At 48.4% G+C, this 11,500-nt stretch overlaps 1 protein-coding gene across 1 annotated transcript; it reads right to left on the minus strand.

Moving 5' to 3' along the window:
• Window positions 1-7,034: 7,034 nt before the first annotated feature.
• CGGC5_v002663 (uncharacterized protein) lies at window positions 7,035-10,978 on the minus strand (the record flags this gene model as incomplete). Its single annotated transcript, XM_066151019.1, has 5 exons — window positions 7,035-7,988; window positions 8,065-10,263; window positions 10,639-10,723; window positions 10,778-10,782; window positions 10,961-10,978. 5 exons carry the CDS (start codon window positions 10,976-10,978, stop codon window positions 7,035-7,037), a joined length of 3,261 nt encoding a protein of 1,086 aa, XP_066009431.1.
• Window positions 10,979-11,500: the final 522 nt, after the last annotated feature.

Consider the following 11,500-nt stretch of genomic DNA (forward strand, 5'->3'; position numbering starts at 1 on the left):
TATACTATAACCTTGAAATATATAAACCCTGATTATATCTTGAACTATACTCCTGTTATCTTATATTGACCTCCTCCACCCCGCTTGACTTTGCTTTCTCTTAACTCTGTATGTAACTATATATGAACCGGCTCTTGTGTTTGTATTATGGATATTGCCTTACTAATGAATAAAACGTCTATCTATCTTATGTATCACTACGAACCTAAAAATTACATCTTTGTTATTGTTCTTCTTTTCTTTATTCTGGGATGCTTATCTCCTTTTGGCCCCCTGTTGAATATCCCTATTATATTTCCCGAATGATTATCATTACCTTGGCGTCTGTGTTGATACCCTTGTCGTTATTTATTCCATATGTAATCCTTAATCCTAACCATCTTTAACGAACAACTCTCACTTCGGACGGTTATCTCAATCTATCTTACCTTAACCTACTTATATTACGCTCTATTCCTGTATGAATGTTCCCTCTCTTTGCTCCTTTTTATTTACATGCCTCTGGCTTCGTATTGATATACCGTCTATATTTGCTTAAAACCTTCCATCTTTACCTTTGTGCTTTCGCTTCCCCCCCCTTTTCCCCCTTTTTTCTTTTCTCTTCTTCTCATCAATTGTTTATTTCTTCTTTTATTATTCTTATACCTTCTATATCACTCTAACCTCTTTAAAACTATTTGGTATATATACTATATCCTCTTCCTCCTCTGTGATGTGTACGAACTGAATGTTGTTTCACCTTGTGGAAATGCTTCTAACCTGACTGTTTACTGTATTACCCTGTTACGTATGTATACCTTGTTTTCCTGCTCTTTTGACTTAACCTCCCCGCGCTGTCCCTGCCCTTTTTCTTTTAACTGTTACTAATCTTTTCCCTCTATCTATCCCGAACCGGTTTGTTTGATTTTATCTCTAACCCTAACTCTGTCCGCCCCTGCTCATTTTATTCCATGTGTCCCTAACCTTTTATTTCTCATCTATCCCTTACCTGTATTTCTATCTTCTTTCTCTACCCCTAACCCTTTTCCTTTTCTCTGTCCCTAACCCTTTTCCTTTCGTCTGTCCCTAACCCTTTTCCTTTCGTCTGTCCCTAACCTTTTCCTTTCATCTGTCCCTAACCCTTTGCTTTTATCTACCCCTAACTATCTCCTTCTGCTCTATATCTTACCTTTTTCTTACATCTATCTCCACCCCTGTCCCCCCTGCCACCAACCTGACCTTTTATCTCTACCTTCTCCCCATCCCTCCTGCCTATATCGAACCTGAACTTGTCATTTAATCCCTTTTCCTCCTTCTTTCTTCCTTTTTTTGCTTATCCTTATCCCTTTCCCCCTCTCAACTCCTCCACCTATTAACCTGTTTTTCTTTCTTCTTTTCTTTTTGATTTTATTTTTCCCTTTTCCTTTTTTTTTGCTTTCCTTAACTCCTATCCCTATCTTCTAAACCATAAAACCGCCCCTCTCTCTGAAATATACTCCCTAACCCTAACACCTGCCTCTCTTGCTTCCAGCCTATTCTCCTACTCTTATATGTCTTATGCGTTTTGCTGTGTAATTATGTCTGCGTACACTATACTATTTACTTTGTCATGTTAACCACTTTATTTCTTCTCAACCTTTGCCCTCTTCCTTACTCTTTCCCTTATGTTCATTCTAAACCATCTTTATCCCTCTGGATTGACGCTAAATACGTCTGTTCTATCCTTAACGTTTTCTTCATATCTAACCCTAACTATCCCCTCTGCTCTATCCCTAACCTTTTCCCTTCATCTGTCCCTAACCTTGTTCTTTTCTCCGTCCTTAACCCTGTCTCTCTATTATAACCCTGACCTTCTATCTCTTCCTTCTGCATCTATCCCTAACCCTTTGCTTTTATCTTTCTTGAACCTTTGTCTTATCTCTACTTTTTCTCTAACTCTTCTGTCCATATTTGACGTGAACTTATCATGTAATCACTTTGCTTCCTTCTTTGTTTATTATTTTGCTTCCTTCCTTCCTCCTCTTAACTCTTCTACCTGTTAACCTGTTTTCGTTCTGCTTTTGTTTCTTTCTTTTCCTCTTCCATTTGACTGCTATTTCTATTTTCTATTGCTTTGTTTGTTTTGAACTTTTGCCCTTCTCCTCATGCTCCTTTGACTAAATCTCTTCCTTACTCTTTCCCTTATATTTATTATGAATCACCTTTCTCTGAATGAACGCTAAATACTTCTGTTCTATCTTTACCATTTCCTTCGTACTTGATCACTGCTATTTCCTCTGCTCTATTTTAACCTTTTTCTTTTTTCTTTTTTCTATCTAACCCTAACTAATATTTTCTTTATATTTAATTATCACTATTTCCTCTGCTCTATCTTAACCTTTTCCTTTTTCTTTTTTCTATCTAACCCTAAACCTTTTCCCTCTACCTATCCCGAATCCCTCTTCTCTTTATATTTAATTATAAATCTTTCCTCCTGCTCTCTCCCTCTACGCTTATAACCCTACCCTCGTCTATCCCTGACCTCTCCTCTTATCTGTTCCTGACGACCTCTATCTGGATTAACGCTAAATACTTCTCTTCCATCTGTAACGTTTTCTTTCCATTTCATTCTCACCGTTCCCTCCGCTCCATCTCTACCCTTTTCCTCCTACCTATCCCTAACCTTTCCTCCCTATTTATCTCCTCTCCTGTCCTCTTTATATTGAATTGTGACTGTTTCCTTCTGCTCTCACCCTAACCCCAAAAAAACCCTAACCTTTTGTCTCTCATCTTTCTTATGAATCCCTATCCTTTCTCTCTGCCCTATCCCTAACCTTTCTTCCCCATCTGTCCCTTCCCTATACCCCTCTCCTCTTCATATTCAATTATAACCCTAACCCTTCTGCTCCCCCCCTCTATTTTTATAACCCCAACCTTTTGTTTCTAATCTTTCCTATCTATCCCTAACCTTTTTCTTTTCTCTATCCCCTCCCCAATCCCTCTACTTTTTTAACCCTAACCCTTTGTTTCTAATTTTCCTTGTCTATCTCTAACCTTTTCCTCTTACCTATTCCGACCTACTTCCTCCTGCCCGAACCTTAACCCTTTTCTTTTACCTATTTCTACCTACTCCTTCTATAACAACTCTAACCTTCCCTTTCTCCCTTTTGCTTAACTCTTCTGTCTGTATTCAAACGTGAACTTACGAATAAATAACCTAACCTGCTATATCACTTGCCTCTCTCACTCAACTCCTCATCTTGACTTCTTTGTGAATTGATCTTTTTTGCTCCCTACCTCTCTCTACCTTATTTCCTCTCTTCTAAAATTCCTTCTGACCCGTAACTCTGAAACCTTCCCTTATCATCCCTTATTCTCTTCCCCCTCATCGCTATCTCTACTACTCCTGTATCATTATCGTCTTATCCCTAAACTCCGTTATCTTCCGACGCATTCTACATAACCTCTGTTGTCTTCATCCCTCTGTTCACCGTTGAATTTCCTCTCCTCTCTTAATATCTGCCTTCACCCTAAACTCTATTATTCCCCTCACTCCACTTGTCCTAAACTCTTTTGATTTGACTGGAACTCTTTGCCTACCCTTTCCCTTGTACTAACCCAAACCGACTCTCATCTGAATGAACCCTCCAAATTCGCCTCTTATCCGCGACCTTTTCTTCCCATCTATTCCCTACTATTCCCCTCTGCCCTGTCCCCACCCTTTTTCCTTCATCTATCCCTTCCCTTTTTCTTTTATCTGACCCTGACCCTTTTCTCTCACCTATCCCTAACCTTTTCAACCCTCTGTCCCGACCCGTCTCCCTCGTCTGTTCCTGACCATCTCCTCTAACCCTAAACCCCCACCTTTGTCTCTCCTCCATCCCCGACTCGCTCCTCCTGCGATAACCCCTACCTCCCCTCCCCTCTTTCTCTAACCCCCCCTGTTTATGTTGGACTTGGACTTGTGAATAAATTACCTTACCCGCTGAATGAATCATTCCTCTCACTTACTTCCCCGTCTTACCTACCCTGGCAACTGAACCCTTTTGGTTTTTGTTTTTTCTGTTTTTTCTGTTTCTTTGTTTTGGCTTTTTTTTCTTTTCCCCTACTAACCCTCTCCATCTCCACATCCTTTCCTCCATCCCAAAACTCCTTCTGCCTGGCGACCCTGACCCGAAAAATATCCTTCATTCTCTCCCTCCTCCTCCCCTTCTTCTCCTCCCACTCTATCCTTAACCCTCTGCCCTGTTTTTCCATCTCATCCCTCAACCTCTACTCCTAATATCCTTGTTGGGCTGTTCAATGCCTTAACTTGCCCTTTCATCTGTCCCTAACTACCTTCTTTCGCCTGTCCCTAATCTTTTCTCTCATCTGTCCCTAACCTTTTGCTTCCATCTGTCCCTGAATATCTCTCTCTGCTCTGTCCCTAACTACCTTCTTTCGCCTGTCCCTAACCTTTTCTCTCATCTGTCCCTAACCTTTTCCCTCCATCTATCCCTAACCTTCTTTTTTATCTACCTCTAATTATCCCCTTCTGCCCTGCTCCTAACCTTTTTCTTTCATCTGCCCCTTCTCTCTCCCTCTACCGTCATAACCCTGACCTTCTGTTTCCTAATAACCCTAAAATCTATCCCTAACCCTTTCCTCTTATCTATCCCTGACTACCTCCTCCTGCTCTGACCTTGACCTGTTTCTTTTGTCCGTCTCTACCTGCCCCTCTTGCGATAATCCTACCCTTCTCTCTTTCTCCTCTTTCTTTAACTCTTCCGTCCATGTTGAACGTAAACTTACCAATATATAACGTGACCTGCTATATGTAACTTCTTTGTCTTGCTCATCTCCTCGTCTTAACTGCTCTGTGTTTATTCATGACCCTAAAAACCTCCCTCTCTCCACTTGATTTCCTCCGTTCTAAAATCACTTCTGACTGGCTACTCTGAAACCTTCCTTCGTAACCCAAATTCTCTTCCCCCTCCTCGCTATCCCTGCTACTCCTATGTCATTATGGTCTTCATCTGTGGACTCCCTTATCTGCGTCGTCTTTATCCCTTCATTCACTGTTGAAATTCCTTTCTTCTGTTGCTACCTCCATCATCTCACTCCTTCTTTCTTAACTTTTTACCTGCTTCACCCTATTACTCTACCTTTTATTTAACCCTGGCTTATTATCCAACTGTGGAAATTGTGAACTGTACTTCCACCCTAACCCTAAAATCTTATACCGCTATTCTGGCTGTCCTGTATTATGTAACCTTGATATGTATCTCCTAACCCTTTTTACCTGCTTGGTCTCTCTTGCTCTGTTGGACCTCTTGCTCTCCCTCCTACTCTCTCCTTCTGCCTGCCTCTGGACTTTTCAACTCTCCCGTCAATCTTCTTTCTTTACCTCCCGTGTAACATTAAACCTTGTGATGTGGAAATGCATTATACTTTGTTCTGCTTATCTTTCTACTGTTATTATATGCTGTGTGTCGTGGTATCATGAACCCTTCATCATATGTGGACTATATATCCTCTTTGCTGCCTGTGTTTTCTGATATAACCCTAACCTGCCTATCATTCTCTTAATAACTATCATAACCTTGAAATGCGCATCAAAAATCGACCTTTGAACTATACTATTATTATTCTATTTTGACGTCCTCTCTGGCTTGGTATTGCTTCTTCTGAACCTTATGTTAAATTATATATAAACTGATGTTGCTCTTTTCCTTTTGAATATCGCCTTACTGATGATTTTGTATACAACTGTGCATCTTTTGATAATATCCTAACCTAAATTTCCTCTTATTACTCTGTTATATTCAATCTTCTTTTGGCATTATACTGATGTCCCTGTTGTATTTCCCGGATGATTATGATTATCTTGGCTTTTGTGCTTATACGCTTATCGTTATGTGATTGTATATATAACTATACAATCTGACGATCTTCAACGTATAACCCTGACTTGGATGGTTATCTCCATCTATCCTACCTTAACTTACTTATACTACGTTGTGTATATGTGTGGATGTTCTGTCTCTTTGCTCCTTCTTATTGGTATGCCTCTGCCCTCATTCTGTTTGATATATCGTCTGCATCTGCTCTCAACCTCCTATCCTCTACCTTTATGTCTTTCTCCTCTTTCCTTTCTCTTCTCCTTTTCATTTTGTTGTTTTTTCTTATACTCTATATATCTGGTATGTATACACTGTGTCATCTTCCTTCTTTGTGATGTGTACGAACTGAATGCTATTTAACCTTTGGAAAATGCTTTGAACCCGGCTGTGCACTTTATTGCCCTATTACGTACGTACACTACATTTTTCCGCTCTTTTGACTGACATCTCTGCGCTGTCCTTGACCCTTTTCTTCCATCTATCCCTAACCTTTTCCTTCGTCTATGACTCTGACCTTTTTCCCTTCTTTTAACCCTGCTCTATCTACTTACGCCTCATATATCTACTTATTGATAAATAAATCTCCCTCCTTCTTTACTAACTTGTTGTGTTTATTTCCGTTTCCTTACTGATTCCCCCGTCTCTTTACTAACTCTGAATTTCCTTATCCACACTCTCTCCTCTCTGTGAATCCCCGTTCTGCCTTATTGACTGAAATCTTCCTTCATCGCCCTCCATCGACCTCCATCGACCTTCATCGATCCCTATCGTCCTCTGTTGTCCTCTATCTTCTTTTCAACTTACTATCTATTTCTGATACTGGCCCCTGAAATATCTAACACTGCCTCTTTGCTATATTATGTTTGAATCCTTCCCCTGCTCCTCCGCTCCTCGTGACTTTCTATTCTACATCCCTTTTATATTTCTATCCCGCCCTTCGTATTCTTCCCTTCCTCACCTTTACTAACCCTGCTCCTCTGATTATCCTCTTCCTTCCCCTTACTAACCCTATGTCCCCTCCGTCACTCTTTGCTGTCTTCTTTCTGCCCTCACTTGTTATGCGAACTTATCCTGTGTGAAAACATCTGATGCTCTGTTTTCTATTATCCTTTACTACTATACTTCCCTACTCCCTACCCTAAACTGTCGTACTCCTATGTACGGCCCCTACTCGCCCCGCCTTGCCCTGCCTGATCACCCCTCTGCTACGCCCTCCACTGCCCTCTGCCACAACTGACTCGTCAAACGGCACAACTTGCTTGACTGCACCCCTCCCCATTGGATCATCTGCCCTAACCACTCGTACACCTCCTTCTCGCTTGACGCCCACTCCTCTAAACCGTCCGCCCTACGCATCGCCCTCACCGTCTCCTCGTACACCCTCGACCCCACACCGATCGTCGCGACGGCGAACATCGTAACCATCAACCCTTGGTACTGGCATGAACCGCCCTCGACCTCCCTGAACCGCCCGCCGTCCTCGCCCAACGGCTCCCATCGCTGACACCAACCCTGCGGCAATCCGCAATGGAAACAACTGCTGAAATTCTCCATCCTCCGTCCGTCGAACATGGCCTCCGCCATCTGCCTCCTGTACTGCGCCGTCCACCCCCACGCCTGCTCCCCGCGGCCTGGGCAATCGTCCAACGTGTGCCCGTCGCTCTCTCTCCGGCGTATCCCGCAATACGTGCACCGTCCCGCCCATCGCGCCAACTGCTGCTTGAACGTCTCCCCCTCCTCCCCTAACCCTGAACGCTCTGCCCTGGCCTGCCACCGGCGGAACTGCCCGGCTTGCTGACTGCTCTCGAACGCCGCCCTGATCTCTTCGTCTCTGGCTCCATGTCCGTCCCCGCCGTCTACCCACATCACCTCCGACGCCCTCTGCCGGCATATGTCGCATGCCTCTTCGCCCTCCTCGCACCCTGGACGGTCCACCCGCCCGTCCATGACCTCGTCTAACACGATCCGCCGGCATACCTCTCCCCTGATATATGTCCTTGTTGACACCTCCCATCCCCCTCCGGCTGCCCTCCCATCTTTCTCTGCCTCCCCTACCTCCTTCTCCTTCTCCTTCTCCTCCACGGCTGCCCTACTGCATATAACAACCGACCGGCTTGGCTGGCCGTCTCGCCCGGCACGCCCGCTCTCCTGGACGAAATCCCGCAACCGCCGCGGCATGCCCGCGTGGACCACCAACCGCACGTCCGGCACGTCGATACCTAACCCTAACGCGTTCGTCGCCACGATGACGCCCCGATTGGCGCCGTCGCCCCTCCTCCACGCCTCCAACCTCGACGCCTTGTCCTCCGTGCTGCATGATCCGCCTTGCCTTGTCTGACGTCCACAACCGTTCGTCCGTCCACGGCGCCCGGCCGGGGGTGGCGTTGGCGCTCTCGTCTGTGATGGTGTTGTCACGGGCGTCGTCGTCCTCGGTGTTGTCACGGGCGTCGTTGTCCCTGGTGTTATTGCGGCGCTCGTCGCCCCTGGTGTTATCACGGCTCGCCTCGCCCGCCGCCCTGCCCCTTACAACCACGTCGTCCGCCCATAAAAATGCGCTCTTCCGGTCCGTCTGATGGATGATGCCTCCTACCTGCTGCCAAAACGGCAACACCAACCATAAATACCACACCAACAACTCGCCGACCTCGCGCGGCAAATACCGGTGTATCACCTTGGCCGTCCCCGTCTGGCGGTAATTCTTGTGGTACGACGTGACGAAACACATCATGCCGTCGTGTGCGAACACGTTCCTGACCCCGCCGTTGGCCGTGTTGCTGTGTCTGATGCCTGCTAACTCGGGCGCCCGCGCCGGCTGCCCTGCCACCATGTGCATCAACATCCACAACCGCTCCCGGAACGATTCCAACGCTTGTCTGTATGCCTGCACCGTCCTCTCGCGGTACGGGTGGTGACTATTGCTGTGGTTGGACGTGGCCTCCTCCGCCTCTCCTGCTGCTGCCACTGCCGCCACCGCCGCCGCCGTCCCTCGCGTCGGGTCTAACCACGCCCGCCGCCGTGCCTCCGACTCTGCGATGCGCCGTGCGATCCACCCCTTCCCCTTGCCCACCCACGCCTCGTTGCGGTCGTCGTGTAAAAACGAATACCCCGGCCGGTCCTGGCTGTGGTCGTCGTGCATGCTCTCCCACCTGATGGCGGGCAACGCTGCTGCCAACGCTGATCGGCCTCCATACCCATCGCCATGCTCATCGCCGTGCTCATTATCCCTATCCCCATCCCCGTCCACCACCGCCAACTGCGCCAACAACGACCGCGCCTCCTGCGCTAACCCGTGGAACATCTCGGCCAACTCGCATACCCGCACCCGCACCCGCCGGAACGATATCCGGTCGCCGCTCCAATCCACCATCCCCGGCGCCACCGTGTTGAACCGGATGTGCATCCCGTACGTGCGCGCGTCGTAAATCCAATTCATCGCCCTGGGCTCGTCGTCCGGCCGGCCGGGCATCCGCGTCATGAACCGCCGCACCTTGTCGCGCACCAAATGGAACACGCTGCTGGCCTCCTCGTACGCCGCCTCGGCCCCTTTGGTCGCCGTCAACGCCGCCACCTCATCCTGCCGCTCTAACCACGCCTGGTATACGACGAACATCTTGGCCACCTTGATCACGGCCGAATAATTCGTCGTGTACTCCGTCGCCTGGTGCCAACCGCCGTCCTCGCGGATGCCCAACACCGCCAACGCGCCGATCATCGCGCTCTCCTTCTGGCTCTGCTTGTACGGGTCCTCGATGATGGCGATGATGGCGTCCAAACACATCCTCTCGACCTCCTCCGCCTGCGCGGCCTGCCTGCTGCCGACGTCCGCCTCGACACGGCTGGTGAACGCATCCCACAACGACCCCTGCCGCATGGTGAACCGGTACGGCGGCCGCTCGCGCTCCGGCCACTCGTCCATGCGGAACCATATGCTCACCATCTTACGCCAAACCTCCTTGTACCGCTGCCACGTGTCGTCCTCCATGCGGTTATCGAACGGCCGCACCGGCTTCTGGCCGATCTCCTTCCGCTCCGCCTCGAACAACGCTTCGTGCCCGACCTTGTGCGGTGCTGCTGTTGCGCGTGCCTTGTCCGCGACGCTGTTGAACACGGCCCATATGGCCTCTAACGTCTCCTCGCCATCCTCAATTGGTCGCGTGGCCTCCTGTAACTGCGTCTTGTTCAACCCTTCCAAATCCCTCGTCCACCCGGCGCGGTACAACCACCCGTTCGGCTCCAACTTTTCGTCTACTATACTAACCTCCTCGCGCGCGTCGGCCTCGAACCGCTTCTCTTGGTTCTCGTGCAACGCGACAAACCACGCCGTGTCGTCCGTCCCCGGCTCCGATGGCTCGCTTCGAACGGCTACCCCTAACCCCCGCCCGACCTCGAACCACCGGCTCCCGGCGCGCGATGGGAAAAACCGCTGGCACGGCACCCCCGTCGTCCACGGTAAATCCCTTGCTACCGTGGCCCTCTTACGCACATTGCCCCCCTTCTGCCAATCATTGTGCCATCCGTGCTCGGCCCGGCAATGCCTTTGGATGACTTGTGGCCGCCGGCACATATACGGACACTCTGCGCATCGTATGCCGTCCGCCTTCGGTGCCGCAATGTGTGGGATGGGTGGCGTGCTTGGGTCTGGATACTGTAATGTGGCTAAATCGGCTTGGGTGCGGACAATCCTTGGGATACTGCGGATGGCCTCTGCGATATGGGATCTGCTGGCGACGGGGATCTCTCGGTGATGTATCCTCAAATGTGACAATACTTCATCGGCAACCACGGCAAACTGGCATACCCTACAAATCACAACGGCATACTGGGGATTATGGACGAACGGCTCCATCCCAATGACTTGTGCTGGGGGATGAATAATGATGAATCTATTCTGCTGTTAATGGCTTGTTAAATGGCTTCCTCCTATGCTAAATACTAACATTACCTGCCTCCTGAAACTATTTACTTCTAACCTGTCTCTGCATCCTGCCCCCTTGAATCATCTTCTCCTGCTGGGTGGTGTGTTATCTGATTCGCTGGATGGCGCGCTCTTCCCAACTCGATGGGTCCGTGCGCGCCCAATCACCAACAACATCCCAATTTCCTCCTCATACGAAACCGACCTGTTCCTCCTTTTTCATGCATCGAGTACCTTTGAAAATATACCTCTGACTGGATCTACATTATGGCTTTTGATGCATCCTACTTTCGTTTATTTTGGGGCTGAAAATCACTATGAACTCTACTACCCTATTTTCAATGAACCCTACCCTATGCCTTTGCGGACCCACTTTAATTTGGCTGGCCGTCTTGATGAACCCGACATCAGTTCATCGTGGACGTGATGTCAGGGTTAGGGTTAGGGTCAGGGTTTCATTTCGGAACGCGTCGAGATTTCAATTGAAGGTGGAGACACTGAAGTCAATCCCGGCCAATCAGAGGACCCAGGGAACGCGTCGAGATTTCCAAGTCGGGCAGGGGGTGACGGGTGGGGCTCCGGACAAGTCGGGCCAATGGCTGTACACGGACGGCCGTATCTCGACGCGTTCCGGCATGGAATAACTGAGTAGGTTTCCGGGAGGCGCTTCATCCGCAACCTGCAAACAGCCGTCGAGTTTACCATGACAGATAAACACATTGAGGGTAATCTTAACCAGAGCACG

Source organism: Colletotrichum fructicola (assembly GCF_000319635.2).
Source record: "Colletotrichum fructicola Nara gc5 chromosome Unknown KSG_Nara_v1_contig02, whole genome shotgun sequence".
In the NCBI taxonomy this organism is placed as follows: Eukaryota; Fungi; Ascomycota; class Sordariomycetes; order Glomerellales; family Glomerellaceae; genus Colletotrichum; species Colletotrichum fructicola.